We start from the raw sequence: 18,495 nt of genomic DNA on the forward strand, positions 1-18,495 counted from the left end.
AAAGAAGACTTATTTTCTCAGCTCAGTATGCTCATCCAGAAAATGCTTCTTGATTCAAGAATGTTTAGACATTTTTACTTGAAAACAAGAAAAAAGTCTAAGCAAGAAAGTCACTTTTGGCAGAGTATTGACTAACGTGAGTTGAAAAATAGACATTTACCATCTAACATGGCTTATATTTGTCTACCCTGCTAAACAGGGTTTTTGAAAATCAACAAGATTTAACATATTAGTGAAGAATAAGTAAACTGGGCCAACAGACGTAAGAAGAAAGGAGATTCTAGAGAGATTAAGAAAGTTGAAGGTTTTATTGTGTCTACTCCCAAACAACAAACTATGTCTCTATGGTGTAACACTTTAGTGTTTTTTGGATTTGTCTTAAACCCTCATATATATAATAAGGACTGTTTAATGTAAATTTGTGCTGCTGTTCAAAACACCCACCTTTGAAATGTTGGCGTTTGCTGTTTTGGGTTAATGTGCACTGTTCTGTACATCTTGAGAAAGAAAGTAATAGATGGACCCAAAACGAGACGGTGACAGACGCTGCAAAAGAGAGACGTACAGTTGCCGTGGCTACCGTTTTGTTCACGTCATTGTCTTGTCTTCTGGCCCTGCAAGCACTCTCCTTTATTTTCTATTGTTTCCATTTTTCCTTCCACACAATACACAGTGTTATCTGTATTCTGTCTGGACGACAGGATTGCAGGGGTGCACAGCGTCTATGTTTTTTTTTCTTAAACTCAATGAACTTCAATGTGTCTTCATCATTCAATTGATATATTCTCTCCTCAATACGAACAGTCTGTTGTGTTGACAATTATGACTTATGAAAAAATGAATCTAATCTTCTTTTCTAACCGGGCATTTTTACGAAATAGGTTTATACTTCTGCTGTGACACGCTGGAAATCACAGCGCCAAGTAAATGCTTACTGAGCCAACATCCAGCTGTAAAATAAACATCTAATATATCCTAATGGTGTGATTCTGTCCTGCCGTGCAATGTTTACACTTTCAGTGTCAACAAGATATTTACTTCACAATCACTGTACATGGTGCAGCTGTTGATGAGTCAATCTGTGATTTTGGACCAATAGGAGTTCATTGTGGGTGTGGCTAATCGGGGATTTGATTCTTTGGAAATCAGGGGCTGTGTCCGAAATTGCCCCCTAAACCCTCATTCACTACTCCCTACATTAGTTCACTACTAAAGTTCACTTTAAGGAGCAGGTGAAAACGAGTGAGTAAATTCGGACACACTGCACTGGAAGTGCTGCGGGCCATCTTCTTCCGCGACGCGGGAATTCATAGAGCGCGAGCCTCACAATTATCGAAAGCCAACAGTATCACAAATCGCGTGCTTTGGATCGCCGTATTAATATTAAAACGCCGTTTTATTAAAGCCACCAGGCGTTAAATAAACGCCGTCTGGTGCTAAATTAACGTCATACGCCGCCACGCGTTTAAGTAACGCCGGGCGCCGATCGACGTTAAGTAACGTCACACGTCACTCAAAATGCAAACGTTAGCTAATATACATTGGCCCTCCTCTTCTGGGTTTGTACGGTCTACGGCAAGTCGGAGGCCCGTGTCATCTCAAATCCTTTTCGAGTAATGGATTAAGTCCTCAATTTTGTGGTGAACTACGGTACTTTTAATCATACTGCATTAGTTATATGTTTTTCTTTTCGGGTTTTTTCCCCTTTATTTCTTTCCATTTTTAGTTTTCCATAAAATTAAACTCGATATGGATTTGAGATGACACGAGCCTCCGACTTGCCGTAGACCGTACAAACCCACAAGAGGAGGGGCTATGTATATTAGCTAAGACGTTTGCATTTTGAGTGACGTGTGACGTTAACTTAACGTCGATCGGCGCCGGGCGTTACTTAAACGCGTGGCGGCGTATGACGTATATTTAGCACCAGACGGCGTTTATTTAAAGCATGGTGGCGTTATTAAAACGGCGTTTTAATATTAATACGGCGATCCAAAGTAGCGATTTGTGATACTGTTGGCTTTCGATACACAATAGGGGGTATGAACGTGTCGTCACTTCACCACGTGAGCACGCGGGAACGCACCCCCGTGGGTGGCAAACACTCAGCAAAATTACTGTTTACAATATCAGGAAATGCAGTTCGCGTGTCCATGAACATCTGATCCGTTTGTAAGTCGAGTCCAGCTGCTTGTAATTCAGCAAATAATTGCGTGTTTCAGTCCCGTTTTCTTAGTTTCCCCTATTCTCCTCAGCCATTTTGCTGGATGTTTTGCCACCCAGGGTAGCGTGTCCCAGGGCGTCCTGACATGTTCACGTGTTAAAGTGATGTCAATGCATACCGTCTATAGATGGTTAGCAGCTAGCAGTGAGTGTACATCGGCTGTACACTCGCTTTTATGCTGCATCATGGGATTGAACGAGTGCACTCAATAATGGCCATTATGATTTGGACACCACTTAAAATGGATGTCCACTCAAATAGTGCACTGTATAGGGGGCTAATTCGGACACAGCGGGTTCATCTCATCCATAGTGCTATGACTCATAGCGCTTGTTGTTTTCTATCAGTTTGATGGCGCAAGAAACACTATCTCAATAGACCGACGCAGTTTGGTGCATAAAATGTACAGCATCTAGTGGTGAGGTTGTGAATTGCAACCAACGGCTAACTCCGCCCCTCCCTTTCGAAACACTGCGGTAAGGTCTTTACAACACTGAATACATAGTTATGTATATCATAATGAATTTCTGTCAATAGATCCTGTAAAAAAATTAACAATGGATTTTTAAGTTATGCGAGTTGAAACCTTTTTTACGTTTCTTTGTTTATGTTTTTTCTAGTGTTTGAAATCTTCGTTGTGCAAGTAAAGCTTTTGGTACCTTGCAAAAATGGAAATACTTGAAAATTGCTTTGCTGTTCTAGGAAAAGTCTATAAGTAGGCTATATGTCAAGTGCTTTTCATCTTACAGTATGCTCGGTTTTTCTGATGCCTGTCTTTCAATCACACACACATATACACACACACGCGTGGACACACACATTCTATGAATCACATCCACTCCAGGATGTGACCAATTACCCATACGCTCATCAGTGAAACCTTTTACCCTGTCAGGCGAGCACCAGTTCCTGTGACAGCAGCCGCTTTAGTCCACAAAGAACTGTGTGATCATGCACAAGCTGTTGCACATCACATTCACTCAGTTTACATTCACTTTTGTCACAGTGTATATATGTATGTCACAACTGCTAAGAAAATATCTTTAAATAAGGAAGATGTGAATATCATGTTTAATACAGTTTCATATTATTTTCTTGGTGTCAAATGATTCCAGTATGTCATGTTATAACTAACCATTTGGAAATATATCGCTGTTGTCCTTCGGAAAACTCATATCGCCATATTTCATGATTTTTATTCTTTTCCATAAATCATTATTATTGGTCACCCTTTATGCTAATTACTGGGTTTTGCAAATATCTAACCAACAAAACATGTCAAAAAGTGCTTGACAACAAAGTATTTAATCATATACAGTGTTTTTTTACATTTTGGAAGGAAACAGACGGTAATATTACATACATAATCAGTGTCCAATAGCATTTACATGATTGATCCTGATTTTGACAGTATGGATATATAGTACAATGATTTTCTATATTGTTTGTGGCATGTGCTAAGTAATCAATGCACAACCACCTTCCAACAGCTTGAGTCACACATCTCAGTTTGCTCAGAGGGAAACAATGAAAGCATTCTTTAGATTATCACACAAAGAAAGCAGTTCATGTTTCAGCCCCTTTTGTTGCGAAAGTGACAATGTCAGTTTACTAACAAATCATTGGCAAAAACAAAATCCTCTATGTGACTGTGTGTGAAACCAAGTGTAAGACAAAGAAATTTGTTTATATTTGTGTCAATGTATATATGTCATATAGAAGGCTATGTACGATACGATACGATTGTGTACTATCACAAACCATGTGTGACCCTGGATCCCAAAACCAGTCTTAACGTGAACATTTTAAGTAAAACCTCAAAATACACGTTGGGTCAAAATTATCGATTTTTTTTATGCCAATACTCATTAGGATGTTAAGTAAAGATCATGTTCCATGAAGATATTTTGTAAATTTCTTCCCTAAATATATTTAAACTTTATTTTTGTGAGTGGACTTTCTGCCACAGTGCCTCTGATTAACAACTTAAATTTTCTCAATATTTAGATTTTTTTGCAACCTAAGATTCCAGAGTTTAAAAAGGTTGTATCTGTGCCAGATTTTGTCCTGTCCTGACAACCCAAACATCAATAGAAAGCTTATTTATTCAACTTTCAGAAGATGTAAAATCTCTATTTCGAAAAAGTGACTCATAAGACGTGGTTTTGTTGTCCGGGGTCACATTTTTGCTTTGCATATAACATATACATATTACATATAATTTAAAACTATTTATACATTTATTTTTCATGTTTTAACATGATACACTTAAATTCGATATACAATATCATATTTTACTCTCCAGGCTGTACTTTGCCTGTGGTCCGAAATGCCGTGATAGGCTTCAGCCTATAAACGAGTTCGGAGAATGAATGCATGAAAATTATTACTGTAATATGTGTTACTGCATGCATTAAAAAACATCATAAATCATTAACTTTATGACATAGAAGTAAAATAACAATAGGCAAAAGTGAGACAAACCTGTGCATATGTGTGGTTGTTGGATGTCATAATAATTCATTGTGCCCGTTCCTTTATCCAGCCAGTGTTAAGCATCTCACATACACAGACAGGGTGAAACAGTAAAGTGACAGCTCTTTGTTCTCTCTCTGTTCTTTTTTTACACTGTCATTTCTCTCTCTTTCTCGTCTGGCAAAAGAGCATCTCTTTTGTCACTATGTATTTTCTCATTTTATTCTCTTGAAGTGTTCTTTAAAGTGAAAGGTTGTTTGCGATGGAGTGAGCTGCTTCTATTTAAAAGTTATGATCTTCAGAACCTGCGGCTTCCATCTTACTTCCATAACACGGAACGCACAACAAATATAAGATGCATGTGTGTGTCTGCCCAAGCTAATTCATTTCCCATTCACAACGAAATGAAAAAAGTACAGCAACAGCTGGGTCCCTGCTGAACATGTAGTGTAAAAAAAACACGCCCGCACACACATTTTGGTGCCAAATGGGATGTTGCTGACCTATGATAACCAGAAAACAGCAGTTTAAGATGTCAAAACAAAGACATGTATGGGATAGATAAGTCCGAAGATAAGTAAACTAAACCATATCTTCCTAAAATGTTGCAAGTCATTTAGTAACTATTGACTGAAGATGCCAAATATTTGTATTCTCATCAAATGTATACAAATTTTAAGAATATATATTACTCATTTAGAGGTCTGGCTTCAATTACAGAATTAATATTTTGAAGTGCATTGAACAAAGGTCCATTGTGTAATTTCTTGGAGGATCTATTGACAGAAATGCAATATAATACACAAAATGTCTTCTGGGGTGAATAAAGACCTAACATTTTTAAACTTTATGTTTTTATTACCTTAGAATAAGCTATTTCCATCTACATACACAGGCGGGTCCACTTACATGGAATAATCCACCATGTTGTTTCTTCATTAGCCCTAAACGGGCAAAACTGCTCTATAGAGCATTTTGTAAATACGTTATCTCCATCGGTAAAGAAGCGAAAATGTGATGACATCTTAGTTTTGTATCAGCCTCCATATGCTTCGAAAGGGAGGGTTGGAGTGAGCCTCAGCACTAGATGCCACTAAATTTCATGCATTGGACCTTTGAAATTTTTGTTTTACCTATAGAAATGTACAAGGTATTCTATTCTTTTATTTAAATAACTTAAAAACTTCCACCAATAATAATGCAATACCCATTAAAATGATTGCTATTGCAATCGAAAATATTTTATATTGAGCCTCAAAATGATTCCATATAAGCTCTGCTACAACACTAAACATTCTAGTATAACAGTGCTGTTTTTTGCACAGACAGTTATGGCATGAATGTAAAAATCTAGTTGACAATACTTTCTTGTAAATTCCTTTGGTAGAAAAGTGTCTGGCAGAAACAAATGTAGAACATTGAGATGTGCTCACATCCCCAAACTTGAATTTGTAAGACATCAACTTTGTGTTGTTGTGAGTCCAGCGCACAGTATCAGAGCCACGTTAAGAACAGACCTGTCTGTCAAACCCACGCGCTCTACGGGAACAAGGAGATGTGGGCGGGTGGTGAACGGTGAAGCTATTTTAAACATAAATGCTCCCTCCTCTTTCTAAAGACTTGTTTCATCTAGGATATGAACATAAGGGGTCTTTCCTCTTCTTTAACAGAAGACGTGAAGGAAATAACGGTATGTTTATGACATTCCCTGCAGCCAAACAATGCACACGTTCCAAGAGGCCAAGTTAAAGTTTTCCTCACATGTCTTGCCTGACTTTACACCCCGAGGGGGATCTTAATGCTGTTGCTAAATTTTGGCACATGTTTACTACAGAATAACTTGAATTGTTAGAAATATTAAATGTATTTGTTTTAGCCTTTGTCTGCATATGCTTTTATGAAAATGTAATTCTGCCTCTTTTTTATTAGGTGAAATAACAAATCTCTTTCTTTAATCCCTTCCATCCAACCAGCGATATTTGACACGCACTGTTCATAATATAGTTAAATTAATATCATATTGACATTATCCACTGTGTATAGTAAAAAAACATTGGCCTTAAAAATCATGACAGGTGCTGTGGTGTGTCACTGGTGTGTCTGCACTTAGCAGGTTTCCAGTCTGGTGACTGGACGTGATGGCCTGAATGCAGACTCAGCCTCCTGTCAGCCTTTGTGTTGGCCGAGGAGTCTTCCTCACTATCCAGCTGCCTGTGCTTTCTGTTCCCCTCCTCCTCAGAGCATAGCCCATCCCCCTCGCCACCCCTCCTCCTCTTCTTCACTCCATATATTCATCTCTCCACCACTAAAAAGCAACCCTGTCCCCCTCTTTACCTTTTTAATCCCTCTTGGGCTGAGACTGCTGGTTAAGCAAAATTGAAACCTAGATTTTTTTACCAACCGAACAAGTTAAAATGATTACGGTATGGTAGAGTCAAATAAAATTCTGTTCTGCACCGTAGCTCTAAGACACTTTGTACACTTACGAAAGGTTTTGATGGGTTAAAAGGATTGTAGAAAAATCGGAGAGGCCGTATGGTAAATGGTTCGCTCTTGCAAAGGATATCTTTGCTCTGCAGATTCTGGACTTGTATCCTATAGAAAAACCCTTATGTAAGAATTTTATACGTCAGCATAGTTTAAAGATCTGTTCTATTTTGAGAGACTGTGATACAAGCAAATAAGTGAGGAGACACTTAAAGAAACAAGACATGAAGAGAGAACGAGAGGGAAAGGGAGGGGAAGAAACGGATGTGAGGAATTGATAAGAAGGGCTCGGCCAAATCTCACTTTCATTCAGGGAGACTTTTAAACCGTTGTGATAAAATGAGGTTTGGATGTATGTCCTTGTGAGAGGCGAGCACACTTCCTCATTCATAGATTTCTACTGCAGTGCTAAACGTCACAACAGAGTGGTTCTCTGAATGGCACGGCGAAGCATCGCTGAAAAAAGATTCACTGAGAAAAAAACACAACAGCTTTCAATTATTGATGGATATCTACACAACAGGGTGGCAACCTAATGAGAAGCAGACAAATGGAACATTGAATTGTAGTAAAACTTGGTAATACAACTGGTTATCAATCTGTCAAAAACATACAATAAAACTATGATCAAATCACACATAAGTTTCCTGAAGCGTATAAAAAGAGCGAGATGAACACATTACCTTACAATATCATCACATAAGTAACCCAGGGTATCATTCTCAGTTGTTCTACAGTTCAAAATAATCAAGTTTTGATTTATTACGTTGTATTCATCACGTTTTTATTGTCAAATTATAAAAAAATATAAATTTCGTTATTCTGGGACACCTATTAATGGGACGCACGTGCTTCCGCTCGCTCAGCATCAATAGGTTCCCGCCTCTTGATTGACAGGCAAGCAGCAGCACGCAGGCGTGGTAAGCGCTCCCGCAGACAGGGGGCGTCAACATGGCGTCCTGAGAAAGACAACACAGCCCTACACCGCACCGATCCTCGGCTCATCGGCTGACGACGGAAGCAGAGAGGGACGAGCATCCACAGAGGGACCGTTTCGCCAAACATTAAGACATCAAGATTCATTCCGTCCTTTGTATCCCTCTGAACGGCGGCAAGCATCGCGTTCGGATGTGCACATCTCGGAGGTGGAGGACAGACACGTAACAGCTGATCGAGAATTTTCCTTTTGCGTTTGTATTTGATGCTCGGTCCTCGGTGACACAAAAGCAGGTGAGACCGAGGCGACCGCTCCTTTTCGGGATTCGGGTCGGAGATGTCGAGCGAGAAACCGGTTTTGACACCGGGTTCCGCCTCGCTCACGGACCGAGAAGCCCCACCGCCACCGGGTTCGGGGCAGCAAGTCTTAACGGGATCCGTTACCGGGGAAATGATGGTGCCCGGATCGGGCGCCGTGGTTCTACCGGCCGGGGTGATGAACCCCTCGGTTCCGATCCGGAATATCAAGATGAAATTCGCCGTGCTCATCGGTTTGATCCAGGTCGGGGAGGTTAGCAACAGAGATATCGTGGAGACAGTTTTAAATCTGGTAAGATACAGATCTAAGTATGTTTTATTCGTCGCACATGTTAACGGATGATGTCATGTGAGAATTGATTTCTTTATTAAGAAGGAACCAGGTGATCAGATGCACTGAAGCCACCTTCATCATTTCAAACGTATTAATATTTCCCCTGGAGAAATTTCACCCTGTCTTTTGTTGACTTCTCAGTCAGATGCATTACTGCCAGCTCCAGTTTAGAGAGACGGAATATTCTACACATAACGGCAACACGTCATAATTCATTTTCCACGGTGGCCCGCAGGTTGCTGCATTTATTTTCTATACAGAATTGAAACAATGTATCAACACGCCGGCCTGTAATGACAATGACTCGCCAAATAAGGGAATACGTCTCTTCATTTAGCTGAATATGTTTTCATAATATCATTCGTCGCCTGCATTACATAGTTGTGAAGATACACCGCGTATTAATCGATATTTCCAAACTAGGTCCTTATTTCTGATCTAGTCTAAATAGTACTTGTGCTGTTACCCGACGCATGCATGCGTGGATTATTTTTCTGTGTGTGTGTTATTGATATTCAGGGCACGTAATCGTATGTCATACTCATTATTTTAAGGCTTTGACAGTGTCCTGGCTCTTCTGGACCTTTCCTCATCTGTATCGGTAGATGTTGGTCACGGCTGCTGTTTTGCTCGTGGAGGCCACAGGCTTGCTGAGGGATGTGGATTAAAGCGGGTTTTAACTGAATGTTAACTCTTCTTATGAAACGGCTTAGAAAACGTATTAACACAGATTCGATAATGCCCTCTGCATAGGATGTTCGTGGGGTCGTTGTTTGGAGGGATGGGATGAAGACCTTTTCTTTACCCGACATCGTTATCAATAATTACTATTGGCTAAAGCAGGCCTTCGTTACACCGCGCTAATAGAAGCAGGTTGTGTTATGTGGGCCAAATAGACCGCAAGAGTTGTGCTTTACGGCTCTCTGGATCGTTCGTTCGTAGCGCCGGATTGTTGAGAAATATGTCAGTCGCGAGGATGCTGCAGCAGTTGCGCAGGGATGCAGAGTTCCTATAGCCGTGCATGTGGAAGCAGGTGGCGGAGGAGGAGGGTGGGGGTTGCTGCAGTGGTGTTGTGCTCTGAAACCTCGAGCCAACACGATTTAAACCGCGGAGAGCAGCGCAGCATCACAACTGGGTTCGATCCGTCACTAAATGGGTCTGGTGGCGGGTCATGTGCCTCCAGAGAGGATCTTTTCGTGTACGTTCGGAATGAGATGCTGACGTACTGCGCGCTACGCGTCGCACACTGTAGACTGCGTTTTAAAGAACACGAGGCATGTGATGAACGGTTAAACGGGTCACTAGCTGGTACAGCATGCTTTCCAGCCCATTTAAAGTTACCATGGTAACCGTAGTTTAGGTGAAATGGTCTTGGTTTGTGCAGTTTTCATGCTGCGTTTATGCTGTGGTAACTTTGTGCCACCACTTATCAATAAAATCAAAGAAAATATAAGATATTAAATATTAAGCGTCTTATGTTCTTTAAAGGCAATTTCAGAACTGTTTAAAAATATTTGTACACAATTGTTGTGCCGAATTGTGCCGAATATTGACGGAAACAGTGGTTGCCATGGTGATTTTTAATGGAGGACACCGCGTGTCCGGAGCGCCGATGAGCGTTATAGCGGTTAACACTGTGCACCAGAAAAATTGAAGCATTGCATAGTGTTTGGCACAATGCCGATACTCTGTAGGTGGGGTAGACCTAATGTATTATTCAGCTTAGTCTGAAACCGCTTGTGCCTGAGCGCAGCCAGTATCGATTGATTCTTGAATGGCATTTAGAAGAGCAGATGTACCGATCACCTTAATTAATTGGCGACTCCACAGAGCCAAAAACGCGAGAGGTCTTATGCCGTTCAGTAAACAAATCGCTCTAAACAGGCTGTTTATTTTTTCTGTGCTACTTTTTAGCCTTTGTAACGTATGTAAAATGTAGGCTATACAATAAATGTAATGCAAGTTGATTTGGATAGAAGCGTCGCCAAGGGCACACACGTAAATGATCTGAAGACTTTGCACATGACTGTTTCTTACTTTAGGCTTGCCTTTTTGCCAGTTCCAGGCTGTTTTCCAAAGCCCGAGGCCTAGTTTTTCGTGTGCTAGATTCATGAGCCCATTTGTGCAGTCATTACCTACTTTTCGGTGAAAGTCAAACCTGAACACATGTTGTGAAGCACCGCTGTTAGACCCTGAATGTAATTAGACTTGTCCCCAACCTTGTGGCCTTACAGCGGCATACCAGCCATCCCCGCCACTCAGCCTCCAAACAAATGGCACATGCAGGAGGTGTTAAAGAAGAGGGGGTTACTTCTTATCAGGATGTGAGATGAAAAGATGTCCTTTGTCCCTGGTTTTAAAGGCACATCCCCTGTTCCATCAAATGGAGCTGTAGTACTTCCGAACATTTGCAGTATTTCGAGAATGAATTTCTCACTGTAATACTACCACTAGTATTTTTCCAAATCATTTCTGTTCTTATGTAGTGTATATAGGGTCACGGCGTATTTTATTAAACGTGGATCACATGAAGACTTTCCTGACTGTATGCAGGGCTTACGGCTCCCGGTGGAACTGACATAGTTACTATTGTAGTCGCAGCTGCAGTCTTGTGGAGTTCAGCCTCTGATAATAAATGGGCTTCGCCGTTTTGGCTATTACATTAAGCCAGGGTTAGTTGTTATAGGAATATGCATCTTTAAAGGGATAGTGTACTCACAATGGAAGATTTTGTCATTATTTATTCACTGTCATGCTATAAACCCAATGCGATGAAATATCCCATTAATGCAGAGATTTTAATAGAATTTGTTGTAATTTAAAGGTATGTAACAACATTGTTTATAGCAATTTTATTTGTCTTTCTTTACATAGCTAGGGATTTTTCAAGGTCCTACTTTTTCACGGGCAGTCCTAGCAAAACTTAGGTGGGGACAATATGTAGTGACGTTAATCGGTGGCGGTTCGCGAATCGGACTTGGGATGACTCGTTCGTGTCATTCAGAGTCGACTCCCTTCTTTCCAAGCTAATAACTTTGTTATTCATTCACCTTCGGATTTTCAACTTGGCAGACTGCTTACATTCTAACACGGCAACATTACATACTGCGTGAAATGTCATTTTTATGATCTCATGTTATGTAGTCTTTAAAGCCACACTGTGGAATATTTGGGCCGCTAGATGGCGAAGCTAAACAAAAACAAAAGGCGAAGCTAAATGACGTTATGTAGGAGTGTGGAATTATGAGATGTGTCGTTTTCATCATCCAGAGGCGTAAAGAGACCATCATGTTCACGGAGGAGGTAAAGAATAAATTGTATTTTATGTCAGCGTAATGAATAAGCTTGCAAGAAACGTGGAGTGGAATGTAATGCTACGTTAGCATGCGACTGATATTGGACTTTGTCAATTGATTTGGCAGCGTAATGCTACAATGATTACCTGTTTAAAACAGTCATACAGTCGTAGTTTAAAAAGTAAATTGGAACGAACCCACAGCATTCACAAGCAACGTTATTGGCTACCTATTTTTGTGCGACATATAATGTATTTCATAGTTTTACTGGATTCATATGTATTCAATCTGTGCATGAGTATTTCGTGTACAAAAAAAAGTGCCAACCTGTCTATTAAAACACATGCGAGAGAGCGGAGTCTCTGTCGAGTTCAAGTTGGTCGTGAAGCTCTCTCCATTTAGAAAACGTCACGCAGATATTAATCCTTGTTTTATTTCTTCGTTTGTCCGGAATCCTGCTTGCCTCAATTGGCCTACGTTTACACTTTTTAGGGTTTCCTTTATTCGCCAAAGAGTAATCGTGATCCATAATAACAGAACAACAGATGCTGTGTCCCATACGCTGTATAGCCACTTCCGCGTTTGCGTGTTGCCTTAGTTTCTACAACCGGAAACTGAGGGTAGTGTGGAGCACCGGATATTAAGTCACTGAAATGTGACAAATACATGGGAGATAGGACGGGCAATTATTTTAAATAGGAATTTCTCTGCATTTGCACATTCATAGGAACATTTGGGATAAAGTAAACAACTGCGTGAAATATATCACACTTTGCAAGTGATTTTTGGATATGCTAAAACAAAATTCTTCCATATTGTGGTTTTAATGCATGTTGTCCTTTGCCTCCCACGATTCAGTTTCTCCTGTGTGAGCCACACAGATACAATCTGCTCTGTCTATCGTTTTTTTCGCTTTGTCTCTCCCTCTATTCGCTACCTCCATGTAACGTACGCACAGGCACAGACTCCCTCCGAGGGCTTGACGTTTAGACTCCCATGCCATTAGCAAAGCATCATTGTTTCCATGGAAGCGGCACCATGGGACTTAGATGCTTGCTTCCCACCATACCAACTGTTGTCATCTGTTCCTGGCCAACCGGTTCAGCACGGCGATCTGGACAGGAGGACATTTTCCAAAGGCTATTATACACCAAGGGGTAACAAGGTGTATAAGTAGTAGACGTGCTACACAAGTGTATCCGATTGTTACGAGCTGGTTGAAATTATATGTGTGCTTATGCTTCATTTAGCAGGTATAATATAATATGCTGCTTTGAGGTGCTTGTTTTTCAGGAGCCTCATTCCATCTTTTTTTCTCACTCTTTCTCCCTCGTTCTCTCGTGGCCGAGCTGTTGTTGTCTGTCCGAAGGGATCATCTCATTATTCACATCCACTCTGCAGAATCACCAAGGTCGGGATGGTGTGCGCAGTCAGCACAAACAGTCCTTGTTGGACACATAGACAGCAGCACAGCTTACGTTGCTCATTCAGTTTCATTCAAGAGGTGACTGTGCAAAGAACAGACGAATGAGCATCTCTAAACTGTGTGACACACGTATAACAACAGAGCCATAACACAACATATAGCTTTCTCACATAGCATCTTTAATCTCTCTGGTTGGAACAACATGGGAGCTGTGAAACGGCACAGCACAGGCAAGCTATAGAACCACATTGTCTGCCAGCAGAGCTAAACAACACGGAAGCGGATGTGAAAACAGCCCCTTACAATTAGATAAGCTGCATAATGAATAAATTAATCGTTTACTGTATATTTACTTTTCAGAGATCCCAGCAGATGCGAATAAAGCCGCTGTAATCTTCTTTACCTCCCGTTGTAAGACTGATCTCTTGCTTTAATGAAAGTGCACGCATTAACCTGTGACGCTGTGTCATCGCTTACGTTGTGAAAGTTGGGTGTAAGCTTGACACATGCGTGGTGTAGTACAGTCTCAAAAATAATGGTGCTTAAAGGGTTCTCTACAGCGAGGCCATAGAAGAACCATTTTTGGTTCCACAAAGAACCATTAAGCCAAAGGTTGGACATCAGTCTGGACATCACTGTTTGCATTGAAATGCACTGGCTGTGCTTGTGAAGAACTTGAGACAGGAATTTAATAAAAGCTGGCAGTTTTGTTACAAATATAGCACGTGCAGGTGGTGCATAACTTGTTGCATTAGTCATTTTTGACTAGGTACTTCTGTTGCTATTTGACAGGCATGATGCTTTGTGAGCGGCGTATAGTGATAGTTTGGCTAAAGCAAGACAAGGCATTTATATGCACAGTACAGTATGTCAGTATACTGGGTTGGCATGCTTATTAAAGTTGCTTTAACAAGACTTAAGAAGCGTAAGAAAAGTTACCAGGTCTACAGTAGGGGACAAAAAGTGTCCAACTTTGCTCTTTTTTTGAATATATAAGTCTATTAAGAGATTACCTGATATGCTGTAAAATACTAAAGTTAAGTATTTTGTCTTTTTTGTATTATTTTACACATGGTCCATGACTTTGAGAATTGTGAAATGTCTTCCAGTATGTGTTTGCTTTAATAGGAATGATGAAATTGAACATCTGTGGGTCTCACAGCTTGATCTGCACATTTTATCCTCAGGCAGATGGACATAAAGTGAAGTGTAGGGATTCATTAACGTCACGTTACTGTACATATAGATCTTTTTCTACTTTGGCAATATGTTTCATAAGAGCTCTTCATATTCAGAGACCCCTAACATAGAGGTGGGATAGATATTGTAACCTAATTTTGGATCATCCAATCTTGTCCATTCTTCTTGAATGTCCAGGACCTATTTTAAGAGCGGGACTCTTATCTCTACAAATGTATTATCTTTCCTTTTCAAAGCTGTTTTGAACCAGATAAGGTGGTATTGTGAGAACTGACCATCTTTCTCCATAATCCCCAATGTTGCTGGACGAGATCCCAGAATCTGACTGTGAAGAAGTTTTTGATGGTCTGCGATCATCATAAATTGCCCGTGTTCAACGGCAACAGAACTGTACTCAATGTGAGTGAAACATATGGCACACATTTCATTCCAAAATTCTTCACTGCAAGCTGATAATTGGAAAATTACAGTAAGTAAATCGCTATACGCCACTGTTACGTTTTATGGGACGTACGCCATTAATTTGAATATCCTTGTCAGGTTTGACAGCTATTTTGCCTTCAATGCCACATTGATGAAATTGTGGCAAAGCTTATGAGCACAATTGCCCCCTCTGGGGTTTAAACTAAAAGACTGAGTGCATGTCAAGATAGCCAAAAATCGCTCTTGTAAGATGAGAGTCTTTTAAGGTTAAATATTCATAACAGAGGTGATCCAACAGGATCTTAATCAAAAAAATCTTTAGATTAAGATTAAGCTGTTAACTCCTAAGTACCTCTCACACCTAGATTCATGGGAGTCTTTGCTGCAAGGTCACAACAGATTCATTGAGGTCAGAGCTGCTGTGATGCTGTTCACTGATCCGTTGTCTTGGTGCACATCGCAGTCATTCACTGAGTGGGATGAGAGGAAAGAAACTGTTCAATGCTTGAAACAAAAACCTTAAGCATTTCTTAGTTGAGACACTTGCGTTCCTCAAGGAATTGTAATAAAGTGCGTACACGCTTGGCCTACCACCCTCAGAGTTTCGTCTTTCTGAGTAATCAGATCCTCCATGGGCTTGTCGTGTGGAACAGATGCTAGTACACATTGAAAAATACACTATATAATGATTCAGATTTGTAGATGTAAGTCTTTGTCATGCTGCTGTTTCTGTGAACATCTGAAAACAAAATCGCTGGTCATGCTCAAGATGAAAATAGATTTGGTTGGTTTCTGAAGGCAGAACACGTAAATTTGATCAATTTTTTTATATGTTGATCATGTTCTAGATTGAATTTCATCATTTAAACTGCATTGTCACAAGTTCATCCCTCTCTTCATAGCTTATCCCACAACTTTTTTTAATGTACTACGTAGTGAACAAAGTTGTTGGTATATAGCTTAGACATCCAGTGTTGGCAGAAATGTCATGTTTTTATGGCTTACAAGCCTCTTGGAAGCTTTGATCGGCAGGTTAGAGTTGGATAAGCCGTTATGCACCGGATAAGAAATTTCGGAGAATTTTTTTTCAGACTGCTGGAAACAACTCCATAAAGATGCATTTGCGCGGTTGCACGGCAATGTTTGCAATTTGTTTAGTACAGCTCAAAAACCTTAGTAATGCATGTTAAGAAGAACATTTGTGACAACAATATGCGCAATATACAACAATATTCAACAATTCAAGAATACAACAATATTCTTGATAGTCAGTGTGTTTAAAGAAAGTATCTGTAGACTTTTTGCTTTCATTGCCAAAAGAGCGTCTGCCATTGCAGACAAATGTCTGGATGATGGTTCTCTACTATACGGAAAATATTAAAGTGCCACACGGCGTCTCACAGACCACGCCCTGCTTTCCAGACGCCCCATCCGAACAACAGACACCTCTGCTTTTAGGCAGACACCTCTGCCTGTCTTCACATCAACACAAAGCTTATAATGCACATATGCTTGTTTTTCTTGTAGATGTGAATATGTGTCAGTTTGTGCCAGCGGCTACTATAAATTTGTCTGTGCAGATGTCCATCTCTTCCTCCATGGCAGTGCTAAAAGGTCATATTTCTTTAATTCAGTGCATTTTAGAAAAGAGGTTCATTTTTCCATCAGCGTGTTCTAGACAGTGCTGGATCTATTATAGAAAAGGCCAACGGGGAGAAAATATGCTTTTAAGGCACTCGAACACACTTCAAGGACTTGTGCGTCTAGACACCCTGCTCTGCTTCTTTGGTAGTGATTACGTTTATTATCATATATATATATTTTTATATGAATATGTATAATATTTATGCATTTTATTGTATTTATGATTATTTTATTGCAACAAGTATACATTATTTACAATTTAACGTAATAGCACTATTTAAATATAATTGAACTTAAATATAAGTCTTATATAATGTTATAATATATGTATATAACAGTGCCGTTTAAGTGTTTGGTGGGGGAAATGTTTCTCTCAATCTTACAAATCTGTCTAAAAATAAATTTTGCAGACTACAATGCGGTTTTCATCAGTTTTGATGACTTTACTTTTGTTTTAAATCGTAAAAACATGCAGCAAGTGACTCTAAACGTTTGAGTGGCAGTGTGAATACATATCTTTAAACACTTTCCACCCGTATCTGCATTCATGTGTGTGCAGAGAGACTTTTGTCAAAATGAGGATAAAGACTTTTAGTGTTTCACACACGTGTGTAGATGCTGGTGTGTGAGAATTGAGGGCACTTATGTGTCTGCTCTGATCATCCTCAAGAAACGTCTTTTTGCTGCAAAGAGTTTCGCTGATATGTGAGTCTGGGTCGGCCTCATCCTTCATCTCTCTCACACGCACGCACGCACACACCTTTTCTCTGGTGCAGACACCCCGTTGCATTCTCTGTCACTCTGCGTATATTGTTGGATTTGCCGATTTTTCACTCCAACCACCCCCACCACACAAGCACATCTTCCTTGTACTTAGCAAGAATCATACGAAATTCATGTTGGCCTATTTTTTTGCCTGCCCGCTGTCTGCACTTGCTATAAGCAGCAGCATGGTGTGCTGCCATGTGGACAGAATTAAACAGGCTCCAAAGATGCTCACCCTGACTGGTGTTTCTCTTTTATCAGACATCAGATATATGGGGTTCATGCACGAGTCACAGCAGGTATGAGCATCATATTGTAAGGTGGTCGTAAATAATTTGTTTACTTGTGATTTCAAACCTGAATGACTTTCTCTCTTGTGCAGAGCACAAAAGAAGATATTTTGAAGAACGTTGGTTACCGAACAACGGCTGTACGCATTGACAAATAGGTTGAGAATAGAAGTGAATGGGTAGCACCACATTCTTCAAAATATCTTTTGTGTTTTTCCAAGTCATACAGGTTTGAAATGACAGAGTTAACATTTTAAATGCATTTTTCACACATGTAAAATGTTTTCTCTGTTATATCTCATCATGCAGTGACCCTGCAAACTAGACCGTGTTGCATTGTTAGAGGGTCTGTCCTCCGTCGTGCCCTCTGGTGTACTCAGCATTCTGACTCACTCTCCGTCTGGCGTTAGACAGAACGGAGGGAGGGCAGGAGAGAGAGAGAGTGTGAAGGGGGAGGGTTTGGCAAAACAAAAGTGAGAAATAGAGGCAATGGAGAGAAAGAGCTTCCGGTTCTCATCTGCAGTACGGATGTGCTAAACAACGTTTTCAAAATCTCCTGACCCAAAAGGTGCGTTGGTGTCTCGAGATGCAATTTTGAATGTTGGAATAGGTTTTCGTCAACCTCATCGTAATCGGCCCATCTGTTGTTGCAAGCCTCCAGTTTCACAGACTTGAAA

At 40.3% G+C, this 18,495-nt stretch overlaps 1 protein-coding gene across 17 annotated transcripts in view; it reads left to right on the forward strand.

Annotated features, from left to right (window-relative positions):
• The first annotated feature begins 8,159 nt into the window (after positions 1-8,159).
• Positions 8,160-18,495, forward strand: part of nbeaa (neurobeachin a) — a 96,889-nt gene continuing 86,553 nt past the window's right edge. For all 17 annotated transcript variants that reach the window (XM_056736142.1, XM_056736128.1, XM_056736129.1 and 14 more), the window contains exon 1: positions 8,160-8,732. In XM_056736142.1, coding sequence (XP_056592120.1) covers positions 8,460-8,732 — 273 coding nt within the window. In that variant the 5' untranslated portion in view covers positions 8,160-8,459. The remainder of the gene's footprint in view (positions 8,733-18,495) is intronic.

The sequence above is a fragment of the Triplophysa dalaica genome, chromosome 22 (genome assembly GCF_015846415.1).
Source record: "Triplophysa dalaica isolate WHDGS20190420 chromosome 22, ASM1584641v1, whole genome shotgun sequence".
Classification (NCBI taxonomy): domain Eukaryota; kingdom Metazoa; phylum Chordata; class Actinopteri; order Cypriniformes; family Nemacheilidae; genus Triplophysa; species Triplophysa dalaica.